The sequence below is a fragment of the Scardinius erythrophthalmus genome (assembly GCF_964197995.2).
Source record: "Scardinius erythrophthalmus genome assembly, chromosome: 1".
In the NCBI taxonomy this organism is placed as follows: domain Eukaryota; kingdom Metazoa; phylum Chordata; class Actinopteri; order Cypriniformes; family Leuciscidae; genus Scardinius; species Scardinius erythrophthalmus.
The window spans coordinates 23,171,920-23,199,660 of record NC_138221.1 but is presented as its reverse complement, the minus strand read 5'-3'; the positions used below and the strand labels follow the sequence as shown (position 1 = coordinate 23,199,660).

General features: G+C 36.4%; 3 protein-coding genes across 6 annotated transcripts in view; 2 read left to right on the top strand and 1 right to left on the bottom strand.

Moving 5' to 3' along the window:
* Window positions 1–5,984, top strand: part of LOC308697382 (uncharacterized protein) — a 28,929-nt gene extending 22,945 nt beyond the window's left edge. The window contains exon 3 of one of the 2 annotated variants that reach the window (XM_081376562.1): window positions 3,971–5,984. In XM_081376562.1, the coding sequence (XP_081232688.1) occupies window positions 3,971–4,019 (49 nt within the window). In that variant the 3' untranslated portion in view covers window positions 4,020–5,984. Of the gene's footprint in view, window positions 1–3,967 lie in introns of both variants that reach the window. The other variant, XM_081376561.1, reaches the window with a different exon arrangement.
* LOC308697603 (uncharacterized protein) overlaps window positions 1–27,741 on the bottom strand; it is a 641,328-nt gene that overhangs the window by 606,402 nt on the left and 7,185 nt on the right. The gene's annotated exons all lie outside the window — the stretch shown is intronic.
* LOC308697396 (uncharacterized protein) lies at window positions 12,793–27,108 on the top strand. 3 transcript variants are annotated; one of them, XM_081376582.1, is made up of 5 exons: window positions 13,139–13,312; window positions 20,202–20,299; window positions 20,449–20,529; window positions 21,089–22,643; window positions 25,430–27,108. In XM_081376582.1, exons 2-5 carry the CDS (start codon window positions 20,293–20,295, stop codon window positions 25,524–25,526), a joined length of 1,740 nt encoding a protein of 579 aa, XP_081232708.1. In that variant the 5' UTR covers window positions 13,139–13,312; window positions 20,202–20,292; the 3' UTR covers window positions 25,527–27,108. The 3 variants fall into 3 exon arrangements, with proteins under 3 accessions (XP_081232709.1, XP_081232708.1, XP_081232710.1); XM_081376583.1 differs by lacking the exon at window positions 20,449–20,529 and having other exon boundaries at window positions 12,793–13,312; XM_081376584.1 differs by lacking the exons at window positions 20,202–20,299; window positions 20,449–20,529.

Below are 27,741 nucleotides of genomic sequence, written 5' to 3'. Positions count from 1 at the left end.
TAACTTCGCCGGCGCCTTCAGCATCGCCCTAAACATGGTAGAGTCGGCGCGGGACTAATATAATCACAGGCAGTGTTTATAATGAAGCTACAAGTGTACTGGTGCATACAACATCAAACCAGCTCTTACAAGCGGGTTATACCTATAACAGCATCCGGAATAAATACGCGGGACGAGCGAAGTGCACAAGCACAATAATAGGGTAGACAGCTGAAACCACTGCATAATGAAAAGACGCAGAACACAGAATGTTGTGCTATAAATGCATTAGTCGTCGAGGTAGTCCAGAACGTGCTCACCACTGATAGTCTCAAAAAGGACTGTTTTTCATGACCGTGAATATGAGGAGCACAACACATTTGAACACGAATCTCAGGAAGCGCCTGTGATGAGGGCTATCTGAATGTGAAAGTATGCGTCTTTCAGATCCACCACTATAAACCAGTCCCCGGGTCGAATGTGCGCGAGGATCTGTTTTATATCGTGATCATTTTGAACGCGTGCTTAGCACGTCATTCGGTTCCAATTGAAGATAGATTGGAGCTATGTTGTCATGTCTAATGTATTAATAATGCCTTTAGAATGCAACCAAAGCACAGGATAGCAGGATGGCTATAAGCAGGGCTTAATTTGAGCCGGAACATGTTCTGTCACCTCCGGCGTTGGATCCGGAACCTTTTTTATTGGATCCGGCACCTCCTGTGTCACCAAGGAAAATTAATTGCCTAAATGAAAAAAATAAAATTACTGTTTGTGTAGCCTAGTGTTTAATGTTTGTGACACATGACTTGTTGTAGCCTACTAGTTGAGTTTGCTGTTAGCCTCGATTGTTTCACTCAGGGGAAAAATGTCAAAAAGACAAAAAAGTTTGCTTAACTTTTTCAAATACGCTGGCCAGTCAGATCCCAAACAAGCAAAAATCGTTTCAGCTGATCAAGAATGTGGAGACCACGGTGGACACAGCAGTAGCCTAGTATCGACATAGTATCTCGTTATTTCGACAAAATAAGCGGACATTCTAATCTGCATTAAGCCACATTAAACGTTCTTATAATGGTTTTCGGGAGGAAAATGCTTAACATGTAATTGCGTTCATATTCTGGGCTCATCTGATTTTATAGGCTACATAGCATAGCCTACTTTGATTTTAGTATCATAATGATTAATAAATGCACGCACAATTATCCGTGAACTTGATTTGAACAAATGCCTTTCAACTTGTGTGTGCATAATTTAGAATTCAGAATTAAATGAATGTGCAGCAATTTGTAGCCTACAAATAGAGAGTATTTAGGCCTAATATACTGTTGTAGCCATTAAAAAGGCGCATTTAGTTTCATATTTGTTAAAATATTATAATGTTATTTATTTATTTTTTTTTTTCCATTTATGTTGATTTATGAAAAGTGAACAGCAAGACCGAGTAAGATAGGATGCGCAATATGAGACCTGGAGTGGGTCAGACATGATTTTGACCACTTCATCAAGTTTTATTTTTTAGAAAGCCTTTCTATAAAGTGAATTTCGTTTTGTATAAATTGTATCTTAATTTTAATAAATTTGTCATCAACCAATTGCCTGGATTTAATGAATAAGAAGTCAAATATAACAGACCATCATGGAGGCGCCCGCGCGGTCACTTGCATTGCTCGTGAACAGGAGCGCATCTTATCCTAACTTAACGAAAAATACATCAAATACACAAAGCTTGAAATGTCTTTGAACTAAATAATTTAAAACGAAAAAAGAAAAAGGCTACTCTCTTATTATGTAATCCATTAGGCCTATTTATGTGCATTTCTCTCTATAGGCGCGTTCACACGGAGATGGCGATCGTCAATTTCATCTTTGCAGCCGAGTCGACACTGTCAGAGAAAACATTTGTTTATTAATAAAAATCAATACACACATCAACGGATTTACAAATGCACATCTTCTTGCTTGTTGCACACACTTTACAAATTAAGCACTGGCTATAAGTAATTGTTTATCATACAAAATAAATGCTATGATCACTGGATTTTATACAGTGGTCTTTTACAGATCTATTTAGAATGGTCTTTAATGATTTTGTTAATGGTGATAAAACCAAATATTGATAATGTGGAAGTAACTGCCTTTTGCCTTGGCATGACTTCTCACTTTTTTGCTGACAATAGAAAGGCAGAGTACAGTAACTTTTAAGGAGAACTCTTGTCAATTTTAACATTGAGATATTTTTTTTGTAAATTTGGAGTGCTGTCAATACAGAGAACAACGGCAAAAATCGGTGTTGCCTACACCATGTTATCCTCTTTTTAAAATTTGCACCCTGTTGACTTCAATAGGGCAAGTTTTAAACCTGATTTTAGCTTCTTAACATCCTTGATGTGTCATTACAAGTGCACAGCCATGTGAGTGATACCTTCAGAGTGAACGCGGGTGAATCTGACTGCAGTAGATGTGAAAGATATGGATAAAAATTATGTTATTTCAGCCAGCGCTCATACCTGTATTTACATCCTGTTTTCGGTCGAAGTCCATAGTAATCGATTGTTTCGCGCATAGGTTAGGTTTAGTTACCTATGATCACGCACGTGAACTCGACAATCGATTACTATGGCCTTCGACCGAAAACAGGATGTTAATGTTAAAATTGACCGGAGTTCTCCTTTAAAGTTACACTGTGTGATATTTTCCCCCATCTAGCGATGAAATTGTATATGACTACCCAGTGAATATTAGTTTCTGTTCTTTTCAATTTCGAGGCATTTTTAACTCCTACGGTGGCCGTATTATTCCAAGATTAACATGGTTTCCAGTTCGACTCCGTCCAATTGCTCCTTTAAAACTATCACCTGTGATCCGTCGCAGCACAGATTTGTTACAAGGTAAACAATACTTTTTCACCATTGACGCAAGGAAAAGTAACGCAAGTTGTACTAGAGGTCGTTCTGGCGTTATGCACAACTATGCTATGGTTAGACAAGCAACTATAAAACTTCGAATTTACACAGGCTGAATTACCTGTTGAGAAGAAAGCAGGCAACTTCGGCGTCCGTTTTAAAATCTTTGCTCCTCATGAGCTCTTTCCATCTGGGAAAAGTTACTCCTATATTGACTTTGATCTTGCTGATTTGCCTGTCGCGTTGATGTTTTAATTCTCTCTTTTGCTTCCTTGGCGACTCTGCTACATGTCCTCGAAAATAGGCGTGATCCTGGTTGGTTGGTGATCACCATTAAAAAAATCATTATAGTAAAACCTGTATAAAATCTAGTGATCATGGCATTTATTTTGTACCATACCATACCATCTTCTTCTGCTTATCTGGGGCCGGGTCGCGGGGGCAGCAGTCTAAGCAGAGAACTTGATACTGGCGCACTGTCTGTACAATACTGGTGGGCGTCTATCTGTGGGTCGTGTTTGTGTGTCGTGTTTGTGTGTTCACGGAATTGGATGCTGGTGTATGACGTAAGAAGTAGCGTAGGAAGCATCGTGACGAAGAACGAATGTAGAGTTTTGTTTTGCTCTGCTCTCTGGCTGCACTGTCACGTTCGTTCTACGTCACAACGCTTCCTACACTACGTCCTACGTCATACACCAGCATCCGGAAGCCAGTTATTTTCGTTTATAAAGTTTTAAATATGTATATTTTTACGACAAAACCACACGGATTACCCTTAGAAGGACTTTGTTTATCCCCCTGGAGCCGGATGGATTACTTTTGTGAAGGATGCTTGCACATTTTGGGACTTGAAGAAGGTGGACCCCATTGCTTCACATTATAACCACTGAAAGATCGAAGACATTTTCTAAAATAACTGAAAATGTGTTCGTCTGTGAATAATTATGCACAGCAGTTGTTGACCAGATATGACGGGATTAAAATGACTATTGAACTCATCATTGATCTTGACTTTGGGCTTCACTTTTCATTTCACATTTGTCTCTCATTTGAAATCTCACTTGATTTTATGTTTCTTTCAGCAGAAAAGAACGGCGGTGTGTTTCAGTGCAGGACTTTCTTTACTACGCATGATAGAAAGAGATGAACTGAAAGAGCATCAGAAAATTCACCCTGTAAAAACCTTTGGAGGCAAAGTTCAGGAGCTGAAGAAGAGACCTTAACACTTTTAATAGAGACATGAATTCTTATATTAATTTTTAACTTGTTCTTCATTGTTTTTCATTAGAGCATGTAGTTTCACTTTAATTTCTACTCTTCCATGGAAACGCAAGATATACTTTCTTTGTATAGTATAGTATCTTTGAAACTGGACTCTTTTCTTCTCTTCTTCTCTTGAGATGCTTTGGCTCTTATAAGTCAGTAAAGAGAGAGATCTGTCTAATTCGCTTTCACTTAATGTTTGTATTTGCTTCATGTAATATTGATTAAACTCTTTACTAATTTTTTCAACATCTTATTATTGTCATTTTTTAATTTTCTGCTGATTCTGCTTGAATTAAGAGCAATTTCTTCATTTTAATTCTGAAATTCATGAGGTATCCTGATATGATTGCTTTTTGAGCTTACTGTGTTTTAAACTTCTCAACAGAGCTTTTAAATGCTTAACTAAATTATATTTCACTGCACACATGACTGGCATTGAATGAGATTGCTGTCTGTCTACATTATTAACAGTTTCACCCATGATATTCAGTATCATATATACATTTCAAAGAGTTTGTTTGACTCAGTTTGATGTTTCATTCACACCATAGCCCCTTTCACACAGCGCTTTGAACCCGGGAAACTGCCGGCAAATTGCCAGAGTGCCTTCAGCGTCATCACTACGACACAGCATTATTACGGCTTTTGTTCACACAGTGCGCATTCCGGGATGAACACGGCAATGTTACTTGGTCCCGAATACAGCATCGATCCCGGCATAAATCCCGGGTCTTTTTTTTTTTGTTTGAAATTTGCGTTTCACACAGAGATTCCGGAAAGTACACGGATAAAGTGACCCGGGATTTGACCCGGGTTCGTTTGATTGTGAACGCAAACATGTCCCGGGATTGATGCCGTGTTTAGAACATTGGTCAAATTAAGTGAAAATAAGGACTAACCATTGTTACGTAATACGTACCCCTTTTAAAAAAGATCTAGGGGTGAAAGGGGTATAACAAATAAACGGTGGGGAGAGACTGAGAGAACTGCCGTCTCCAAGTCCCAGGGCTGATACACAAGAAAGCTCAGTAACACCAGTTTGAGCAAATAAACTGTAACGGATGGACAAGCATCATGACTCTTTCATTCATTCCTTCTAAATACATTCTTTGCTAAGATTACTAAAGCTTTTAACTATGGCCTGAAACGCCAGAAAGTCTAGGCCAAATTACCCCCTGCCTGACACCTTTTATGGGCCTGCTGAGTTTACCCAGGAAAAGCAGACATTCCACGCGAGTCATGTTTGCCAGCTCCAGAGAGATTACGAACTCTCCCTGCACCTTTACGCACACGCATACACGAACTTTGAAAATTTACTTAGAATATAAGCATGTTATATGTATACAATATACTTTTGTGTGTTTCCCAGTTCATATAGTTTATGATTTTCTAGTTGAAAGAGTGAACTATAAATGCTCCTATTCATGTATACTATAATAACTTCGTATTCCCACCTCCTTTTCTTGCCGTCCTTGGTATCCCTTTAACCGTCTCAGTTTGACTGAGCCACTCAAGGGCGTAGATTTGGTTTGAACATTGGGGGGGTTGAAGTTTGGGTCTGCATATTTTTCATGTGATCGTGGTATAAATATTGGGGGGGGTTGTAATGCATAGATTTAAATATTGAGGGGGTTATCTCCCCCCCAACCCCCCCACAAACTACGCCCCTGGAGCCACTCATATATAGGAGATTACAGTAAATTGTATTATTCTGTATGTACCATCTTTCTGGGTAGAAATGACCAATTCTAAACTCCTTCATAACTTATGGGTAATTCTTCAACTATGGTACTCTTTGAGCTAGACAGTTTCAGAAAATAAAAACATTTCTACAAACAGTTTTTTAGTATCAGTTGGTTTCTCAATCTGTCTAGAAACCTTCCCTTAAGTTGGCTGTGATGATTTGTATTGAATAATATATATATATATTGCCATTTTTACCTGACAGTCCAAGAAAACGGTCATTTCCATCACATAGCAAAACGTGTTTTGAAGAGAAAATAATAAAATATATTCTGTTATAAATATATTTGATTAAATAGCACACAAATCTCTGATCAAATTTGTAATTTATTTATTTTTCAGAAATGTAATTGTAAATATTTTACAATGTTTAAAACACCTAAAACTAGATCACTGGAACATTTCATTTACTTGTCATAGCTCAAAATCATGTATTTCTCAAAGTGTATCTTACCCCTAACTGCACAATTATCAACACCACTGAATATAGTTGTTTTGATTGTATGTTTTCTATATGTTTTACTTTAAAATATGTGTTGTGGTGGAAATGACATGGCGTGGCGGAAGAGACAGTGTGTGGCGGAAATGACAGATAGGCAACTTCCAATTAAAAACTATTTTTCTACTGCTCTGTGTGGTGAACCAGAGCAAATCAATAAGCAACAGCATTAGTGAACAAACAAATATAATCAATATTTTTAAATGAAAATCAATCCAAAAAAAAACCATAAATATGTGTTAAAAATCAGCAAATAATTTCTTCACTGCTTACATGCTGAACTAGAGCAAACTAATGCAAACCCTTTATGTCATCATTGCCTTAATATAACCTTAATATAACCAGTTGAATATAATGTTGAATAACAGATAAAATAGGCAATATTTTGAAATGAACACCTTGTTGCTTCTTCTTCAGGTATCTTTATCTGTCCTTCTTGAGGGGCTTTGCATATTTAAGTGGATCTGATTTTATTCTTTCTCTATATGATCTTGACCTATGCTGTGGTGTTGCTTGCCATCTTAAAGAAAGAGCCAAGACATCATGTCAAACTTATCTATTGTTCTCTTATTTACCAACAATATTGTAACAATAATAAATAATAAAATATTTCCTTACTACCTTAACTTAACCTTTTCTTGCATGAATTATGATAACCTCAGTCAGGATTTTTTTCCTATGTGTTTTTATTGCTCTTAGGGCATGAAAAACAAGATTTGAATTGTTTTTTGTTTGTTTTTTTTTACACATTTTTCAAAGAGATTTTCAGATGTCCACTTGAGTGGACAGCATGCGTTTATAGTTTAAACTGAAGAGATACTGTATTAAACATACCGTAATACAATAATCAAACAGATAATGTATGTGTATTTAACAAACTAATCAATAAAATTATATCAAATCATGTGAAAACTATAAAATATATACAACAAATATAAATGTGAAATATTGCAAAGGCAATTGAACTTCATACAAGTTGCACTTCGCGTGTCTTTTATATCAGAACATGAGGACGTGATTCCATCAGAGATCTCTACAAGGTACAACTGTGGAAACCACTCAGATGCTCCCTCCAGTGTACCAGAGTATGGAGATTTACCCTTATTAGCTGATAATTCTGATTATGTTCAAGACGGACCGACCTGATCTCACGGGAAAATGTACAAATTCTACGAGGTGGCTAATTCGTACGAATTCATACGACTTCTATTGTACCTCAATCGTACGATTTTTGCAAAACCGTACATATTTTACAAATTGAATTATACGAATTCATACGAATGGCCTACCCCTGACCCCGCGCCTAAACCTACCCATCACATGGGTTTAGATAAATTAGCCACCTTTTTATCATTTGTACAAATTCGTACGAATAGGTCGTGAGATAGTGTTAGATGAACACATTTCTAGCATAGCCCTCCTCTGAGAAAACTTAGCAATACGTTTTTATCAATCTCATCTTGAATGATCAGTGTTGGGGGTAACGTATTACAAGTAACATGCATAATGCATTCAGATTACTTTTTGATGTTACAAGTAATGTATTACAAGTAACATGCATTACAAAATCAGATTACCTTATGATGTTACGAGTAAAGAAAAGCATTACAATAATGTGCATTACGTAATCAGATTACTTTTTGATCTAACAAGTAATGCATTACAAGTCATACATTTTTAATCACATAACTTTTTTGATGTCAATGAAAATTACATTCTAATAATACAAATACATTTATTTACAGTCAAAAAAGCCACTGCAGATTATGTATTTTCAAAAACAATATTCGCAGTATAAGTATGAATTGTAGCTGAAATATAGCCATTGATGCATGAGGTTCACTAGTGGACAGATGATTAATCAGATTTTTCTCTCAATCTAAAATCAAAACTTGGAAAATTTTACTGATATGACTCATTAGATATTGCTTGATGCTGTAAAATATTTTTTTTACCTACAAGAGTCTCCTAGGATAGAAGGAAAGGGTGGATATTCCGGAGCAACTTGGCATTTCTGACTGACCATTGGCAATCTTGGTTTGGAGGGGGAAAAATCGAAACACAAAGGCTTGCCACTTGGTTGCAATGTATAGGATGATGCACCAGGGTCCAATGAAGAGGCTGATGTGCAACTAAGCCATCAAAACCCGTGCAAATTTAAGAAAATGTTTTTTTAATAGCTGTCCACTGTAGTGACCACTATGCATGAAAGGGTTAATTAATTATATGTTTTTTTATATTAAAGTTTTAGTATTATAGCCCAAATAATTTGCTGTTTAGCGCGAACAATGTCATTTCCACCACAACCTGTCTTTACCACCACAATGAACACCGTGGTGGAAATGACTGTGGTGGAAATGACATTTCCCCCCTTTTCTCTCTAAAATATCTCTCTAAAATATCATGCTAATATTAATTTTAGAGTTAGCATTAAATATACACAAATTACGCATTATTAAATTAAATTAATCTAGTTATTTGTACGTCCACGTGAAATATGAGCCGTTTGGAAATGACGACTAATAAACATACTCTCAGTTTTAGTCATATTTACCTTGATTTTTCTTCTTTTCATTACCCACTAAAGAGGTCACCCTTTCACCCAGCCTTGTGTTCCACTGTGGAGTTTCTGTTGCTATGATTACTAAGTATACAACCCTAAAACAATGATCCCAGGATTCTATTTTGTACAGTGTGGTGGAAATGACAGTGAACACAAGGGTCCTACTTATGAAAAATATAGGAAAATGTGAATAAATATTGCAATATATATTATATATAATTGAATTAGACATTATTTTATCATTTGTACTTGAAAATCTACATTATTTAAATATTTAATTTAGAATTAAGCGAGGTTGAAGGTACAAAGTCTGGCTTAGGGACAGAGGGAAAACAGTAAAAACCATGCATAAAAGGACTCATATTATATAATAAAAAAAATGATTGAGCCATGATACATTTTTTATAAGTTCCCCTTGGGGTGAAGTAAGTGTGGCAAAAACAAAAAAGAAGAAATGTTTTTTAGTTTTTATTATTTCATCCAGGGACAAGAAAAGTACCATAGTTAAAGAATCAAAGAAAGTTTTTAACTTCAGTGGAGTCAGATTACTTAGAGTCAGATAACTACTCATTCTCCATCAACTGTTTTTTGATCCAATTTTTGGTTCAAAATAGCACTGTAAGCCTCCAAGACTTACACAATATAGAGTGTTTTCAGCAGCTGTTAAATGGATGGTTGATCAGCTTTTTCGAAGGCTTGATTGTGTTTATGGGGTGCAGTCTGTGTTCATTCCTCGTTAAAAAAACTCATTATTTTTCATATCTACTTTTATTCTGCACCGTTTTGTTTCTCTTTAAAACGGTCTGATGATTTACTGATTATAAGAAGGCTCTCCCTCAGAAATACACAACGGGCTCTGATTGGTCAGCTTGGCCTAAAAGGACTTTGGCTTGGCCCAGTGTGTTGTGATCATAGGTTGGCTGCGTTCGAAACCGCATACTCAATGAGTAGGTACTTAATTTCAATGAGTACTTACTTAACGAGCGCTAAAAGAGTAGGTACTTTATTGCCAGATCTCGTTGAGTATGAATGCGAACCGGACATCTGCCATGTTGACGATATCATGTGACCTACGACGCGTTATCACACGCGCAACATTTGAACGACACGTTTAATTCATCTGTCTGTAAATATTATGATATTGATTAAACTTGCTCATTTTGTGGTCTTTTTGAAGAAACTGCTGCCCATTTATTGTGTGAGTACATTTAGGGTTGATTTAAGTTATTATATTTAACCCTACTAATGTGACCCACCGTTTTATCCTTAACGATATTTATTTTTATTACGAAATCCCAAAATTGTCATATCTTGAATATGTTGTTAATTTCTTTAGCTATTTTATATCCAAACATTTTCATCCATAAGCAAAAGTGGCTTACTGGTTTGTTTTCCTCTTTTTCTTATTAAATTTAACTCTCGTTTCATCCCTCAGGCCTATAAATAACAGAAAATGCATTTTTTAAAATGTATTATATAATTAATCATTTAAGAAAATATATATTGATATTCAACCTTATAGGTTTTTTCCTGTGTATAAAATCTCATAATATGTTTGCAAACCCATGATATATATATATATATATATATATGTACAAATACATACATACATATACATACATACATTTATCTCACATTTACTCGACAGCCCTACCTAGAACGGTTTTCCTCAGCGTTTGTAATGTCTGCACAAAGGGAGATTCACCTTTGGAGAAAACTGTTGATTTTATACTCGAAAAATGTAAGTATCTTTATTAAAAATTAATATTACCCCAGAATGAATTGCATTGCTATCCCAGCCCAAAACATACAATAATAACAACGATAAATGCTGATCAATTAATTATATTACTTTTTACTGTAAATTATATAATTCAATAAAACAAACAAAATGTCATGTATGTCATATGAAATAGCTTTGCATGAATACACTCTAGATGTGTATATAGTGAACATCTACATTTTCATTCAAACAATAAATAAAGCATTAATTAATTGTATTTTATTTACTGACAACAATGAGAAATATTAATAAATTAGTAAAAGAATGAATCAAAGTCACCATCACACAATAAACAAATGCATATACAAGTCAACACATGAAACAAAGCTTTATTCAAACTACAATCATGTATGTAGGCTACAGGCGCTGAACCCCACATCCTTCTGCCATCTCAACACAGCGGTGCCCATTCTGCGGCTCTGATGAATCAGCTGACCGCCAGAGGTGAGCCGTGCCTTCGTGCCTGAGGTTGTTGCGTGATGTGTTGTGCTTCACAATCTGAGGCAATAAGGGCAGGTGGAGTGATGGTGGGTCTCATGAGGGCAGGTGGAGTGATGGTGGGTCTCATGAGGGCAGGTGGAGTGATGGTGGGTCTCATAAGGGCTGGTGGAGTGATGGTGGGTCTCATAAGAGCAGGTGGAGTGATGGTGGGTCTCATGAGGGCAGGTGGAGTGATGGTGGGTCTCATGAGGGCAGGTGGAGGTTCTCATAAGGGCAGGTGGAGTGATGGTGGGTCTCGTAAGGGCAGGTGGAGTGATGGAGGGTCTCGTAAGGGCAGGTGGAGTGATGGAGGTTCTCATAACGGCTGGTGGAGTGATGGTGGGTCTCATAAGAGCAGGTGGAGTGATGGTGGGTCTCATGAGGGCAGGTGGAGGTTCTCATAAGGGCAGGTGGAGTGATGGTGGGTCTCGTAAGGGCAGGTGGAGTTATGGAGGGTCTCGTAAGGGCAGGTGGAGTGATGGAGGTTCTCATAACGGCTGGTGGAGTGATGGTGGGTCTCATGAGGGCAGGTGGAGGGTCTCGTAAGGGCAGGTGGAGTGATGGAGGGTCTCATCCATGGCACCATCTCCAGGATTCAGCTCTGTGCTCTTCATCCTCAGTGCTCACACCAGTCTGCTGGCATTTCAGATCCTACAAAATACACAAACATAACACAAAAGCAGTCATTTTAACAGCACAATGTCATTTGATTTCAGTATTATTTAGAAGACAAAAACGCTTTTTTCCACAAATGCCGCCATCATCTTTTCTTGCAGGTCCTGCTCCACCACAAAAGCTGTGCAGCAAATGCATAGAAATCAAGAATCAGAATAGTGCTGTAATAGCTCTGTTTGAAATTACAATAATTAAAATAAACTACAACTTAATATTTAAATAGTTGTTGTTATTCATTTCTGTAATGTCACAAAGCCTTTGATGGCAGCATTCAGCTTGATGAGCCACTCTCCACCGGATAAACACACATCTGTTCATCTGTCCCTGTAACATCCAGACAAGATTCACATTACCTCTGTGATTTATGAGCTCAACACTACATTTACATGTTGAGGTTGTTTTAACTTTTTATCCTACATAAATGTTCCTTAATTTATCAACAGTAGCCTACTAATGGACAAATAAAATAGATAACTTATGTTTAGTTACTTTATAGGTTTGTTCTACATAATAGCACACATACATCACTCAGATGCCTATTTCATATAGTAATCTGCAATTCTTATAGAAGAGTTTCTTGCCAGATATTAAATAGACATTTAGTAATTGTATTTAAGATGTATACGGTTTAAAATGTATGCAAATCCACTTTGGAGACGTATGTGTCCTTACTGGAGCTTCTCTGTTAGCTATACATAATAAAATGTGATTTACAGCAAAATCACACATAGCGTCTTTACATCTTCAACAGTTTACTGTACAGTAGTTCAACACATGCGATCATTTGATTTGTAATACTCACATTTGAAAACAGTCTCGTCAGTCATCCTTTCCGTCACGTTCGAGTATGACCTGTCCTCCTTCTTCTTTTTTATGACGTATCCTCTCGCGTGGCCTCATGGGATAGAAGAGTATCCATCGTTGAACACTCAAAAATCTGGGCGGAAGCGAGTAAGCCATCCGGGAACTTCTCGCCTACTCTTTTATGAATGCTGATGTTTCGAACGTACTGCTTCCTTCACGTACTGTTTTCGCCTACTATATAGTAGGAAAGTAGGCATATTCGAACGCACTTAAGTCCGAATCTCGCGATAATTAGTACGTCACCCAGGTAATTCTCGCCTACTCTTTTGGATTCGTACATACTTTTTCGCTCGCCTACTCTTTTTCCCATACTAAATAGTAGGGAAGTATGCGGTTTCGAACGCAGCCGTTGTGATTCGCTAACCCGCCTAGTTTACGCTGTCCGGAAACGTCACGTCCGTTACCAGTTGCATGTGCTTCGGTGTATTGTAAACACAGGCATCAATATTAGGCTACTTTATCAATTTCAGCCCGAATCAGACTTAGAGAATATTAGTGGAGAGGAATCGAGCAGAGATTGTGCACGAACGGCTGTTACAGGACGTTTCAGGAAGGTATGTTTTTTTGTGTATGTCTCATACTTTTTCTATACGCGGTTATTTGTAAATGCTATGTTAAAACACGCAGAAATATCCCTGCATTTCATACAATCGTTCTACCTCATAATATTACAATCCTCGAAGGGATTATTTGATCAGCACCAAAGCATAAAACGTACATGTCGTGACACATAAACAGCTTGCTTTTAAAGTGGGAACTGCTCTATCTTTCAGGAAAAGCTTTTGTGAACTCGCATAGATCCGTTATGACTCTAATGCAGCAACTCTTCCTCTTCTCAATCTCCACATGGGTGTGTGTCTGTAATACAGCTGTATAGCTACTACTAGCCCTGAGTGAATTGATAGAATTATTTAATGCCGTTTCAGACTTATCCCTTGATAAAACATGAACAAATACATACAGTGAACTAGAGTAGGGTCATTCTACAGAAAAGTCCACTTTTGGCAAGATGTCTTAAGATGTATTTCTTTTTCTAACATTTAAACTTACACCACATTTTTAGATTAATCTTTGACTTCATGAATACGCATAAATTACAGATTTTTTATATTTTTTGTACATTTATTTCAAGACCGCATGTACCATTTTTTTTTTGTCACTGGTGTTACCTTACTTTTTTGGCAATATTAAAGGTTTTTATAAAATATTATTTCAATTTTTTTCAGCACATGTTTTTTTTTAACCTAATCTCCTTATTTGTTGCATTATTATTATGCATGTATGCATAATAATAATGCAACAAATAAGGAGATTAGGTTGAATTTATTTTAATCAGGTTTGTTAAAATTGTGCTTGAATGAGTTTAGTTCATCTGCGCTACCATCTATTTGCTATAACAATGAAAATATTTGAAAACCAGTTAAAATCAAGTAATGATGCAATCCTTTAAATCTTAACTTTTGAGTGTAGCAGAATAAAATGGATGTAACATTATTACTATGTCACATGTGACATTGCATTTAATGTGACAGAAAAAAAGACTGTAACACCAGTGACACAATAAAGTGTATCTATAAATGGAAGTCACTGGTGTTACTGGTGTTACCCATAAGAAAGGTGACACCAGTGACAATTTTCATGAAAAAAATTATTTTACAAAATGGCTGCTGCAAGGTAACAAACCACATGTTGTCAATCATGGTATACTAACTAAATTAAGTAGTTTAATCCATTTGTATTCTAGTTTTTTTACAATTACCTAACAGTAAAGTAGGTCATACCAGTGACTTTAACTAAAAGCTTCATATGAAATCATGAGATAAATGAGAATATTTCTGATAACTGAAAAGAGACAGTGGATCTACCATGGGCTTTTCTTCATAGATATTCAGGAAATTGGAAGAAGGAAGTCGAGTGATGTCATCAGTGTGATTTTTATTTCAAAATTAGAGATTTTTGTTTAACGGTAACACCAGTGACACAACTCCAGGGGACCAATACTTTCATTATAAATTTTGTAATATTTATTCTCCATTTTTTTATTTATATATCATTTACATAATATATATTTGATAATTATGCATACATTATTGTATTTTAAATGGTGTAAAAAATCTGTTATTGACCTCAAAATAAAGCATTTCCCCTCTGTACATGACTGTGGGGATGAGCACTTCTGTGTGCTTGAAATTCTATATAATTAATAAAAATCAAATATTGCCACATTGATGGCTCAAGAGGGTGTAATTGTTCAAATAACATATTGTTTTATTTTAAAATGTAAAGAAATTGTAACCCTAAAGTGTAATGTGTAATATTTCTGTAAAGGCTAGGGACAGAAAAATGGACATTTTCATAGAATGACCCAGTATTTGTATTATCTTACATTTGACAGTAATATATTAATTTGCCACAGCCACAAATGTAACACTAAACTGAAAATGGTAGGCTATTTTAGTTTAGCAATATAACTGTATAAGAAAAAGTTCAACAAATACATTTAGGAATATAAAAAAGTATGAATATATATATATATATATATATATATATATATATATATATATATATATATATATATACAGTGATATTCATAAGTTTAGACACCCATGCTAAAGTTGACTAAAAGAGGAATAAAAAATCAGCTTTTGGAAACTTAACTTAATGCCTTAATTTAAAAAAATTGGAAAAATTGGACCTTTAAGGACACCAATTTTCTTTGTGAATGAATAATGTATTGTAAATAAATAAATGTTCTTCCTTAAAATACAGGGTGCATAAGTTTGGACACCCCTATGTTAAATTCCCATAGAGGCAGGCAGATTTTTATTTTTAAAGGCCAGTTACTTCATGGACAAAGGATACTTTGTATCCTGATAAAGTTCCCTTGGCCTTTGGGATTAAAATAGCCCCACATCATCACATAGCCTTCACCATACCTAGAGATTGGCATGGAGTACTTTCCATAAGATCATCTCTCAATGCAAATCAAACCAGCTATTAGGCTAACTGAAATAAAACCATGCCAATCTCTAGGTATTGTCGGTGTGTCATTGTCGGTGTGTATTTCCATACTGAATAAGCCGGCGTGGCTACTTATTATGCAGCGCTCTGGCCGGCTCTATCTGATTTCAAAATTCAATGAAGATGGACGCCAATAACATTACAATGTCCAGCAATCGATTTAAATAGTAGGTTACATGGGGTTTAATTTGTCGTTTCGACATTTTTTCAGTGTCTAATGCTTTGATTATTGGGCTTATGTGATTTTGTTTTATTTATTATAGTAGCTGTGTGACCTGACAGCATTAGATCCAACAGTTAATCAAATAATATAAAGAATTTTAAAAACATTTAGTGCATTAACCTTTCTCTTCTACATTATTACTTAGACATCAAGAATCAGTGTATGACTCTCAACAATGGTGACAATCAATGAAATGCTTCATACTGCAGTGCATGCTGGGTACCACCAATCAAAACTCACCCATATCTCCCAGCATGCATTGCGGCATTAATAAATTATGCATCAGGATTTTTTGTATCTTTTGTCACCATTGTTGAGATTCATATGCTGTTTCTTGATGTCTGTGTGAGTCGAAGTAATGCCATAGATGAAAGGTTTTTGTGCACTAACTATTAAAAAAATATATATATTGTTTGATAAACAACACTGTTAGATTTCATGCTGTAAAATCAAATGGCTTCTGTTATGAATAAAACAATATTAAAAAGCATTAGACACTGAACAAGATCAGTGAATCAGGCAATTACATGATGATGACTTTGTCGTCATCATCATCATCATCAATAAACAGCCAACATCACCTGATCTCATTTTCTCTTGGCTTTTTCGCTGCAACAAACGTGTTTTATAAACACATAATTATAGCAGCCAGAGAAAATGTTATATTAAAGTGTCAATGGTCAAGAGCCCAACTAAAGCAAACGCTAACCACCATCATGGTGACTTTAAAATACAACTATTGATTTCATTCAAACGGAAATTAAATAAAGTCAGGGGTGCGTTTCCCGAAAGCATCGTTGGCCAACTATGGTCGCAAGTTCATCGCAATGTCCATTGAACTCTATTGGTAACGACGGAACTTGCGACCATAGTTGGCCAACGATGTTTTCGGGAAACACACCCCTGGTTAGTAATAAGTGAAGCTGGTAATGCTGTTTGTGGAGTTGTTTAATCCTCCTCTGCTGAGATCTTCACAGATTTAATGTCTTCTTTTCTCTTCAGTTGATTTCATCTAAGGCTGTGTCTGAAGTCAGTTGTAGTTCTTGTGTTTCTCTTTCCTTCAGTGATTCTGCTTGTTAACAGCAGGTGTTCATCATTAATGCTCAATCATCACTTAATTATCTCATTAACTTCAACACCGCTTTACCTCTGTAGTGTGCACACATATGAACACTGAGCAGTGTTAATTTAACATGGGCGTTTTTCTGTGTACTATTACATAAATCTTACCTGTTTCATTTACATACGACTGACAAATATAAATCACATTCAGTTTATTAATACAATTACATAAATCTTATCTGTTTCATTTATGTATGACTTAAACATATGAATCAAATTCAGGAGTATTGATTGGTTTATGTTAAAACTATGTAATCCAAATGCATGGGAATTTGTTATGCAATTTAAATACATAAATCTTATTTTTAGACACAATTTTTTTTGAGTGTACTGTATATATATATATATATATATATATATATATATATATATATATATATATATATATATATATATATATATATATATATATCACATAGCACATCTTGTTTTTGATTTGAACATTGTCTAGAGTTTATCTTATTTTTTATTCAGTGTACACAAGAGTTGCCTATACAGTTTTATCGGTAGATGCTAAGAGACATTTATTTATATATTACCTGCAAACTTTATTTTTTATTTTTTCTTTGATGGCACATTTTCCTGGCCTTTCTGCTCCCCTCGTGCTTACAGCTTTACAGGGGGGTATGGCTTATCTAAATGAGATGTAAATGAGCCCTATTGTCACTCCCAGCAGGAGAAAGGTGAGAATCTTCAGACGCTGTTTTCTCCCCTTTGTGCGTTTTTGAGTGCCTACCTTTAAATGGCCATAACTTCTCCAAATATTATCAGATTTCCTTGTGTTACACATCGTTGGAAAGCTTGGAGACTACACTTTTAGAATATGTGAATAACTCAAAATGCCCCAGAACCGACATGTGTCCTTACTTTCCGTGACTGGTCACATATGTGTACATAATGTACATGTGGTATAACCACACTTTATGTAAAAATGCACACGTATTCTCATGAGATCACGTTGATTCAGAGTTGGCGTCATCTGAAGTCCTGTCAAGAGTTGGTCTCTTCACAGGTGTTGGGCATCTCAAGTCTTCATAAGAGGCTGGATCCAGACTGGAGCTGACGTACTCTCTAGTTACCTCATGATGGGCATCCCGAGATAAAACAGAGAAGCAAAAGGAATATAACTAGCTAAGCTGCTGTTCGCAACATTAAGTAAAGATAATCATCTAATTGTCATTGAAGATTGTCAGTCTCTGCACATAAAAACTGTTACATGTTAGAGATCTAATTACCTTAATACAATGAATGTAGTTATCATAAAATCAAACCATGTTTCAGTTCATAGTTGTGTTGCTGTAGTGGTTGAAGATGAGTGACATTAGTGTTTGTTTTTGTATTATTGATGTTTTATCTATGTCATATTGAGAGAAATAACTATCATCTTTCAATTGAGCAGTTTTATAGGCTTTTATCATGTATCCTGACTTAAATAATGTGTTTCTAACAGCAAACACTCAGAATAAAGTGAGATGATCTGCTGATGATCCTGAATGGCTTGTTGAATGAGTGTTGATAGTCTGAGGGTCATCAATATTAACAGATCTGCTGAAAACACTCTTTATTTCATGACAATAGTTCCTGTTTTCACCTCATTTATTATGCTGATGTCTTCAGATCTCCTGTAAATTGACACTTAAAGCTCATTTCATTGGTGTCAGCAGACTGAGAGTAATTGTTGGTTTCTATAGATGCAGACATAAATGCTTAGATGTGTCATTTAGTATTAAAACCTGATTCACACCTGAGGAGACAATGCCCCCGCATAATGAGGCTGCATACATAATGAGCCATTCATTCAGGTGTGTGACTGAGCCACAAGAAAGAATGCAAGGACAATATACAGTATATATATATATATATATATATATATATATATATATATATATATATATATATATACACACACACTCACCTAAAGGATTATTACGAACACCATACCAGTGTTTCCCCTACAATGTATTAAGCAGCGGCGCAGCGAAATCTGCAAAATCTTCATATGATCAATAATATCATGACATTCACTTACACACTTTGCCATAAAAGGGGCCGTTCACATTAACGTTCACATGCAAATATTTCAAATGTGGGCGCGCGGCAAGCATAGGTAACTAAACCTATGCGCGTGAACTCAGCAATCGACTACTTTGGACTTCAACCGAAAAACAGGATGTAAACAGGTATTTGCGCTGGCTTTAATAACATAATTTTTATACATATCGTGCACATCTACTGCAGTCAGATTCACTCGTGTTCACTCAGAAGGAATCACTCACATTTTCTGTGCACTTGTAATGACACATCAAGGATGTTAAGAGGCTAAAAGCAGGTTTAGTACTTGCCAACAGTCAACAGGGTGCAAATTTTAAAAATAGAATAACTCGGTGTAGGCAACACCGATTTGTGTCGTTGTTCTCTGTATTGACAGCACTCCAAATGTACAAAAAAATGAGCTCAATGTTAAAATTGACCGGAGTTCTCCTTTAAGGTAAGAAATTCTTACATGTTTGTTATTGTTGCATAAATGTCACATTGCAGTTGAACTGTTGCTAGATATATGGGGAATATTATAATATTTAGACCCGTGTTTACTGTTAGGCCTACTGTGTTTGTGGATATCTGGTCAAACGTAGATATGTATATGGTAACCATAATGTTTTATATTTGAGCGCGATCGCGTTTGAATGTATCAGATTTTGCAGCGCGATCGCGTTTGAATGTATCATTTGAAAAGCAAAACACACTAAACGGCTTCATGTTTTTACTATTATCTCATTTCATATCATCATAACGAATGGAAACATTTGAAGTAACATGATAATCAATATATTTTTCTCTAGCTTGGTTGTTACTGAAATATTTTTATTATTATTTTACCCAGCACTGCGCATAGCCTATGCTTACAAGGCACAACAAACCTGGTGTTCATTTACTATATATTGTTGGAAACATTTGTGTGTGTGTGTGTGTGTATTTTGTGAACTTTAAAAAGCAATTTTAACCAGAAAAATCTAATATTTATTTCCAAAATTGTGCAGCCCTTTCTCTTGATATCAGTATGTTCACTTTTTTTTCAGGGCCCAGATGCCACTGAGTCCTGCCGACTTCAACATTCACATGAGTCTCTAGAACATGAACATGGTAAAGTGAAAATCAAACACCTTGGAAATGAAAGGTATGTACAATGTTTTTAGGAATGGCACAAAGGTCTCTGTCTTTCAATAAGTGCTTTTTTTGCTATTTGTTGTGTCTATTTGGATTATGTTGTGTAAATAAATCCAAACAATTTAAAAGCCATTCTTTTTTAAATCTCCTCATTTACAGTATTGTGCAAGGTTGCTCAGAATGATAGGGGCCTGATAGCTCCTAATAGGGCCGTTAGGGGAGGTTCTTTGTCTTTCTCAGGTGAGAAAAGCCATACATATTAATGAGCTTTCGCATAAGGCGTATTCACACAAAACACGTCGTAAAAATTTTAAATCAATATATTGTCTTCTCTGAATGAGCAGTCAGGGTGATTTTCACATAGTTTTGCAGCAAATATTCTAGGCTACGTCATACAATTTTCAAAAGTCTTGTGAAGAAATAATCAGTAGGGGTTTCATGGCCTTATTTCAGTGAGAATTTTTTTTTTGTATTTTCACAAACCACGCATAAATGTCATTATCTCAAAACTACAAACTTTTACATACATGCTGCTGATATATTATTGTAGCAGAGTTTGTGCTGAATACAGTGTAATTAGACTTTAGTCATGAAAATGTCACAAGTAACAGAAATAACCAGAAATGTCAGAGCATGTCAGAACACCTCCAGGGCCCAGAAAACAGCTCAGACCTCAGAGGGTTAAATCACAGAAACTCGTGGGCAAACTGGGTGTCACAGGCAAACATAACATGAACACAAACACTAAACGAGACCGACGTACTGATCTGCAATTCATTTTTTTTTTCATTCATTTCAGATCTAATGGAAGAGAGTGAAGAACTGAGTGAAGTGGAGGAGGAGAGTGAAGAACTGAGTGAAGTGGAGGAGGAGAGTGAAGAACTGAGTGAAGTGGAGGAGGAACATCATGTCAAATCTGGAGAAAAACATTTGAGTCGCTCAAAGACTAAAAAGACATTTTTAAAGAAAAGAAGAGCCAATAAATCTTTCACCTGCACTCAGTGTGGAAAGAGTTTAACAAGCAAACGTATTCTTGAGAATCACATGAGAATCCACACTGGAGAGAAGCCGTTCACATGTGATCAGTGTAAGAAGAGATTCACAAGCAAACAAAGTCTTGAGCGTCACATGAGGATCCACACTGGAGAGAAGCCGTTCACATGTGATGAGTGTGGAAAATCATTTTTTAGGTCATTAAGCCTGAAGAGACACCTGACAGTTCATACGAAGGAGAAGCCACATTCATGTTCTGTGTGTGGAAAGAGTTTTTCACTGCCGTATAGTTTACAATTACATCAGAAAATACACACTGGTGTGAGAGAGTACATGTGCTTTGAGTGTGAGAAGACTTTTATTACAGCGAAATGTTTAAAACTGCACCAGAGGATTCACACTGGAGAAAAACCTTACAAGTGTTCACACTGTGACAAGAGATTCAGTCAATCATCAATTCTGAAAACACATGAGAAGATCCACAGCGGAGAAAAACCTTACAAGTGTTCACACTGTGACAAGAGATTCATTCATTCATCATATCTGAAATCACATGAGAAGATCCACAGCGGAGAGAAGCCGCACACGTGTGATCAGTGTGGACAGAGTTTCAAACACAAACAAAGTCTTGGGATTCACATGAGATTTCACATTGGAGAGAAGCCGTTCACATGTGATCAATGTGGGAAGATATTCGTCCAATCAGGAGACCTTAAACGTCACATGAGAGTTCACACTGGAGAGAAGCCGTTCGCATGTGATCAGTGCGGCAAAACATTTGCCCGGGCATCACACCTGAAGTCACACCTGACATTTCATACGAAGGAGAAGCCATATTCATGTTCTGTGTGTGGAAAGAGTTTTTCATGGCTGCAAACTTTACATGCACATGAGAAAACTCATACTGGTGTGAGAGAGTACATGTGCTTTGAGTGTGAGAAGACTTTTACTACAGCTCAACAATTAAAACTGCACCAGAGAATTCACACTGGAGAAAAACCTTACAAGTGTTCACACTGTGACAAGAGATTCAATCAGTCAATACATCTGAAAAGACATGAGAGGATCCACACTGGAGAAAAACCTTACAAGTGTTTACACTGCGACAAGAGAATTAGTCGGTCATCATCTCTGAAATCACATGAGAGGATCCACACTGGAGAAAAACCTTACAAGTGTTCAGACTGTGACAAGAGATTCAGTGATTCATCACAGCTGAAATCACATGAGAGGATCCACAGCAGAGAGAAGCTGCACACGTGTGATCAGTGTGGAAAGAGTTTCTCTATTAAAAGTCAGCTGAAGGTACACATGAAGATCCATACCGTGGAGAAACCACATCAACACAGTCTGAGATCACGGTAAGAAGTTCATCTTTATGTGCTGAGAAACAAAATCTCTTCTGTGTATGTTAGTCACAGTCAAATCTCCACCTATAGTTGGCGCTGTTTCACTGTGGCTGCTGTTGAATCATCCAGGTTGTGAATGAGGCCGACACCTGATGTGATTGTAAAGCGCTTGGTGTGTACAGTAGTAAATAGTAGCGCTATATAAATGCCTCATTCATTCATTAGTTTCTTAACAGCCACGATGAGCAACAGACATTTTGTTGTTTGATTGGTTTCTATAAACTCGTGTTCAACCGAACATGAATGTGTGATATAAAAAAATCTGTCTGATTTTAACATGTGATTTGTCTGTTCAGAGCACTGCAAAATCACTCTCTGACAAAATACATGGCAGTGCTGTGCAACTTTCTCTTTCTGACACTGCTTATTATGGTGAAGATAAAACATCAAACAGTATTTTCATGTTTTCTAACTAGTTCATATTTTTGTAGTTGCTCTGGTGCTTATAAAGAATACAGAGACGAGAAGCTTCCAGATTCTTCCTCTGTTAATAGTGGTCGACCGATATTGGTTTTTTGATGGCCGATGCCGATATCTTGGAGAGCAGGGTGGCCGATATAAAGCCGATATTTTTAAATATATTTATTTTAATCAATATTTAATAAATTATAAATAAATTATAAAACACATTTTTAAAATAAACATGCTTTTATACTTTAGATGGCAACTTCTTAAATTTGCAATCCTATTACAGTATTTTTCACTAAGTAATTGTTTAGAAATGTATGAATATGTGAATAAAAAGAAGGTAGCCTAAACACTGTAACAGTAATCTGGTAATTTCATGCTGGTAATCATATTTTTTCAAATAAAGACAAGGTAACACTAATTTTACATACAGCACAGTGAAAACGATATGAATATGACACAGTTGGCAACTGGTTATATATCAGCATATTTTAAAATGAAGGATTTCAAGTTTTTCGATGGCGTCTCCTGTGAAGCTGATCTTCTGTTCGCATTCACTCACTTCGCACGGACCGACCGTCACTTGCAGACAGTAATGCACACTTCACAAGATATCACACAGCTGGATTCAATTAAATCTGCAAGGTTTGTGAAATTAAATGTTTATTAGATATTCAGAGATATGTTTAAATGACGTAGATGCGCATTTGCTAAATGTTGACGGCAAATGAGAAAGTATTTTAGCCTGATTGTTTGCCTTTTCTATTACAAATAATATAAAAGCAAACGCTTTACTTTACTTACTTCGCATAAGTTAATATTTACTTACTTTGTTTACCAGTTCTGTCTAACAAAGTATTAGATATGACCAGGGCCGGAGTGGGGCCACTTTTCAGCCCTGGAGTTCAGGCCCAAGACCGGCCCACTTTTTCCAAGGTGGAATTCCAAATTAGCACTTTTTCCAATTTGGATAAATGAAGCAACAGTTCAGCTGTTACTATTGTGTAGTTTGTATCAATACCATAGTTCAACAAATAATGTAAAGGTTAAATAATAATTCACTTAGACTTTATAAGAAGCAATTGTGACTTTATATCACACAATTCTGACTTTAACACGCAATTGCGACTTTATATCTCACAATTTTGACCATCTCGCAATGCTGACTTTATAACACGCAATTGCAACTTTATTTCAGGCAATTCTGACTTTATATCTCGCAATTCTGACTTTATAACACGCAATTGCGACTTAATATCACGCAATTTTGACCATCTCGCAATGCTGACTTTATGACACGCAATTGCAACTTTATTTCAGGCAATTCTGACTTTATAGAACGCAATTGAGACTTTATTTCACGCAATTCTGATGTATTCCGAGATGTAAACTCGCAATTGTGAGATAAAAAGTCGCAATTATCTTTTAAAATGTTTTATTCTGTGGCGGAAACAAGCTTCCATACCTCCTGGCCTCTTCCTCCCATCCATCCTCCCTGACGCGTACCGTTACGGTAGGGCTGGCCCAGTTATCGGTAGGCGCCGGCGATGCCCGCGGCCGCGGTAGCCTACCTAAAACGTTTTGGAAAAGACGGGCTATGGACCCAACCAACTCTATAGTAGGGGAGGGGAGAATTCCCTCACATGGTACAACCCATGCAGAGGTTGCGCGCTGCAGTGTCAGAAGGCGGAACGTCGTGACATTGAAATGTGAAAGAAAAAAAAAAAGAAAAAAAAAAAAAAATCCCCGACCGGCCCAAAAGTGAAGCGGCCCACCGGGAATTCTCCCGATTCTCCCGATTACCCAATCCGGGCCTGGATATGACTGACAGAGATCGTAAATGAAGACGGAGAATGTGAGTGAGCTCTGTTTGATGTGAGGGGCCGTTCTCTTCTCAGGCACCGGTGTTCTCAGCGCCGCCCGTCAAAATAAAAGTCCGGAGCGCCGTCAAAATAAAAGTCCTGCTTTCAACACATCGGCCAATCAGAAAAACGTATCGGCCGATGCCGATATTTCAAAAATTCCAAATATCGGCCGATATATCGGCCTTGGCGATATATCGGTCGACCACTATCTGTTAATGTTAGAAAGGTGTTGGAAATGATGTGATTGCTTACAGATCTAGAGTTCCATGACCAAACTAGTGATTTATAACACAAATCATCTTCATGATATTAAAATAGATCATAATCGTGCACAGCAGTTGTTGACCAGATATGATGGGATTAAAATGACTACTGAACTCATCAGTGATCTTGACTTTGAGCTTCACTTTTCATTTCACATTTGTCTCTCATTTGAAATCTCACTTGATTTAATGTTTCTTTTAGACCTGATGGACTTGAACAAGAAAGGAAAAACAGAAGCCAAAAAAATCGGTCTCCTGCCCTCAGTGTAAAAAACGCTTCACAAGAAAATCAAGTCTGAAGATTCACATGAGAGTTCACACTGGGAAGAAGCGGCTCAGGCTTTCTCTCTGAAATCACATCCTCTCATTCTGAAGAAAGACCATTTAACTGTGATCAGTGCGGTAAACAGTTTCATTGAGCATCAGTCCTGAAGAAACACTTGAAGATTCACACAAAGGAGAATATTCATTCGTAATATTACAGCAGAAAAGACACGGCGGTGTGTGTTTCAGTGCTGGAAGGCCTTTACTGCGGATGATAGAAAGAGATGAACTGAAAGAGCATGAGAAAATTCACCCTGGAAAAACCTTTGGAGGCAAAGTTCAGGAGCTGAAGAAGAGGCCTTTACACTTTTAATAGAGACATGAATCTGATATATATTTTTAAATCGTTTTTCATTGTTTTTCATTAGAACATGTAGTTTCACTTCTACTCTTCCATGGAAACACAATATATACTTTCATGTATCTTTGAAACTGGACTCTTTTCTTTTCTTCTTCTCTTGAGATGCTTTGGCTCTTATAAGTCAGTAAAGAGAGAGATCTGTCTAATTCGCTTTTACTTTTTCTTAATGTTTGTATTTGCTTCATGTAATATTGATTAAACTCTTTCCTCTTTTTATCAACATCTCATTGTTATTGTCCTTTTTTTAATTTTCTGCTGATTCTGCTTGAATTAAGAGCAATTTCTTCATTTTAGTTCTGAAATTCATAAAGCATCCTGATATGATTGCTTTTTGAGCTTTCCATGTTTTAAACTTTTAAATGCTTAACTAAATTATATTTCACTGCACACATGACTGGCATTGAATGAGATTGCTGTCTGTCTACATTATTAACAGTTTTACCCTTGATATCCAGTATCATATATATACATTTCAAAGAGTTTGTTCTAGTCAGTTTGAGGTTTCATTCACACCATCAGGCTTCATGAAGTCAGAACAATTACTTTGAACTTTAAACAACACATGGGGCCTCATGTACAAATACTTGCGTTGAATTCATACTAAAACATTACGTACGGACAAAGCTGTAAATCTGCGTTACCCCCCCCCCCCCCCCCTCCAAAAAAACCCAGATGAATCACTGCGTACGAAGGATCCCACACATATTCTCTTTGTACATCCCAATTTACGTAAAATTGAGCGCACATGCACAAGCACAACGCCCCACCCAGTCTTCTCCCTTAATTAAATCAATTTAAATATGGTAATGAGTCCACTAATTTCCCTTACTTGTGGAGTTAAAGGCACCTGGCAATAGCCTTTAAGGAGGTCTAACTTTATCACAAAAGCTGCTGACCCCACACGGTCAACACAATCCTCCATACAAGGAAGAGGATGACAATCAGGCTTAGTAACATTGTTAACCCTCTGGGGTCTGAGGTGTTTTCTGGGCCCTGGAGGTGTTCTGACATGCTCTGACATTTTGTGCTTATTTCTGTGACTTGTGACATTTTCTTGGCTAAAGTCGTATTACACTGTATTTAGCACAAACTCTGCTACAATAATATATCAGCAGCATGTATGTAAAAGTTTGTAGTTTTGAGATAATGACATTTATGCGTGGTTTGTGAAAAAAATAAAAATAAAATTGTCACTGAAATAAGGTCATGAAACCCATACTGATTATTTCTTCACAAGACTTTTGAAAATTGTATCACATAGCCTAGAATATTTGCTTCAAAACTATGTGAAAATCATCCTGACAACTCATTCAGATAAGACAATATATTGATTTAAAATTTGTAAGACGTGTTTTGTATGAAAAAGCTTTATGCGAAGAGGCGTAAACACATCCTGAATATGTATGGCTTTCACACCTGAGAAAGACAAAGACCCTCCCCTAATGGCCCTATTATGAGCTATCAGGTCCTGCCATTATGAGCAGCCTTGCACAAAGAATGAGGAGATTTAAAAAAGAATGGGGTATGTCATGTTGAGATGTGCTGGTATCTAAAGTATATGTTATAGATACACGTTGCTTTATACAGTACTCCTAATTTTCTCTGGCTCACCATTTTACATTCTATTCATTTTTGATGTTTTCTAAGAATGGAAATGGTGGCATACAGTCACAATATAATCTGCTTATCCCTTGATTTATATCATTCTTTTTAATATTACTGTCCAATGTCAGATTCAAACATGCCCATCCTGCATATATGCTTGGACTCATTCCTCCAAAATACTTTACAGTCCAGATTTTATTCAAATTGAACAATTCTTTATCCTC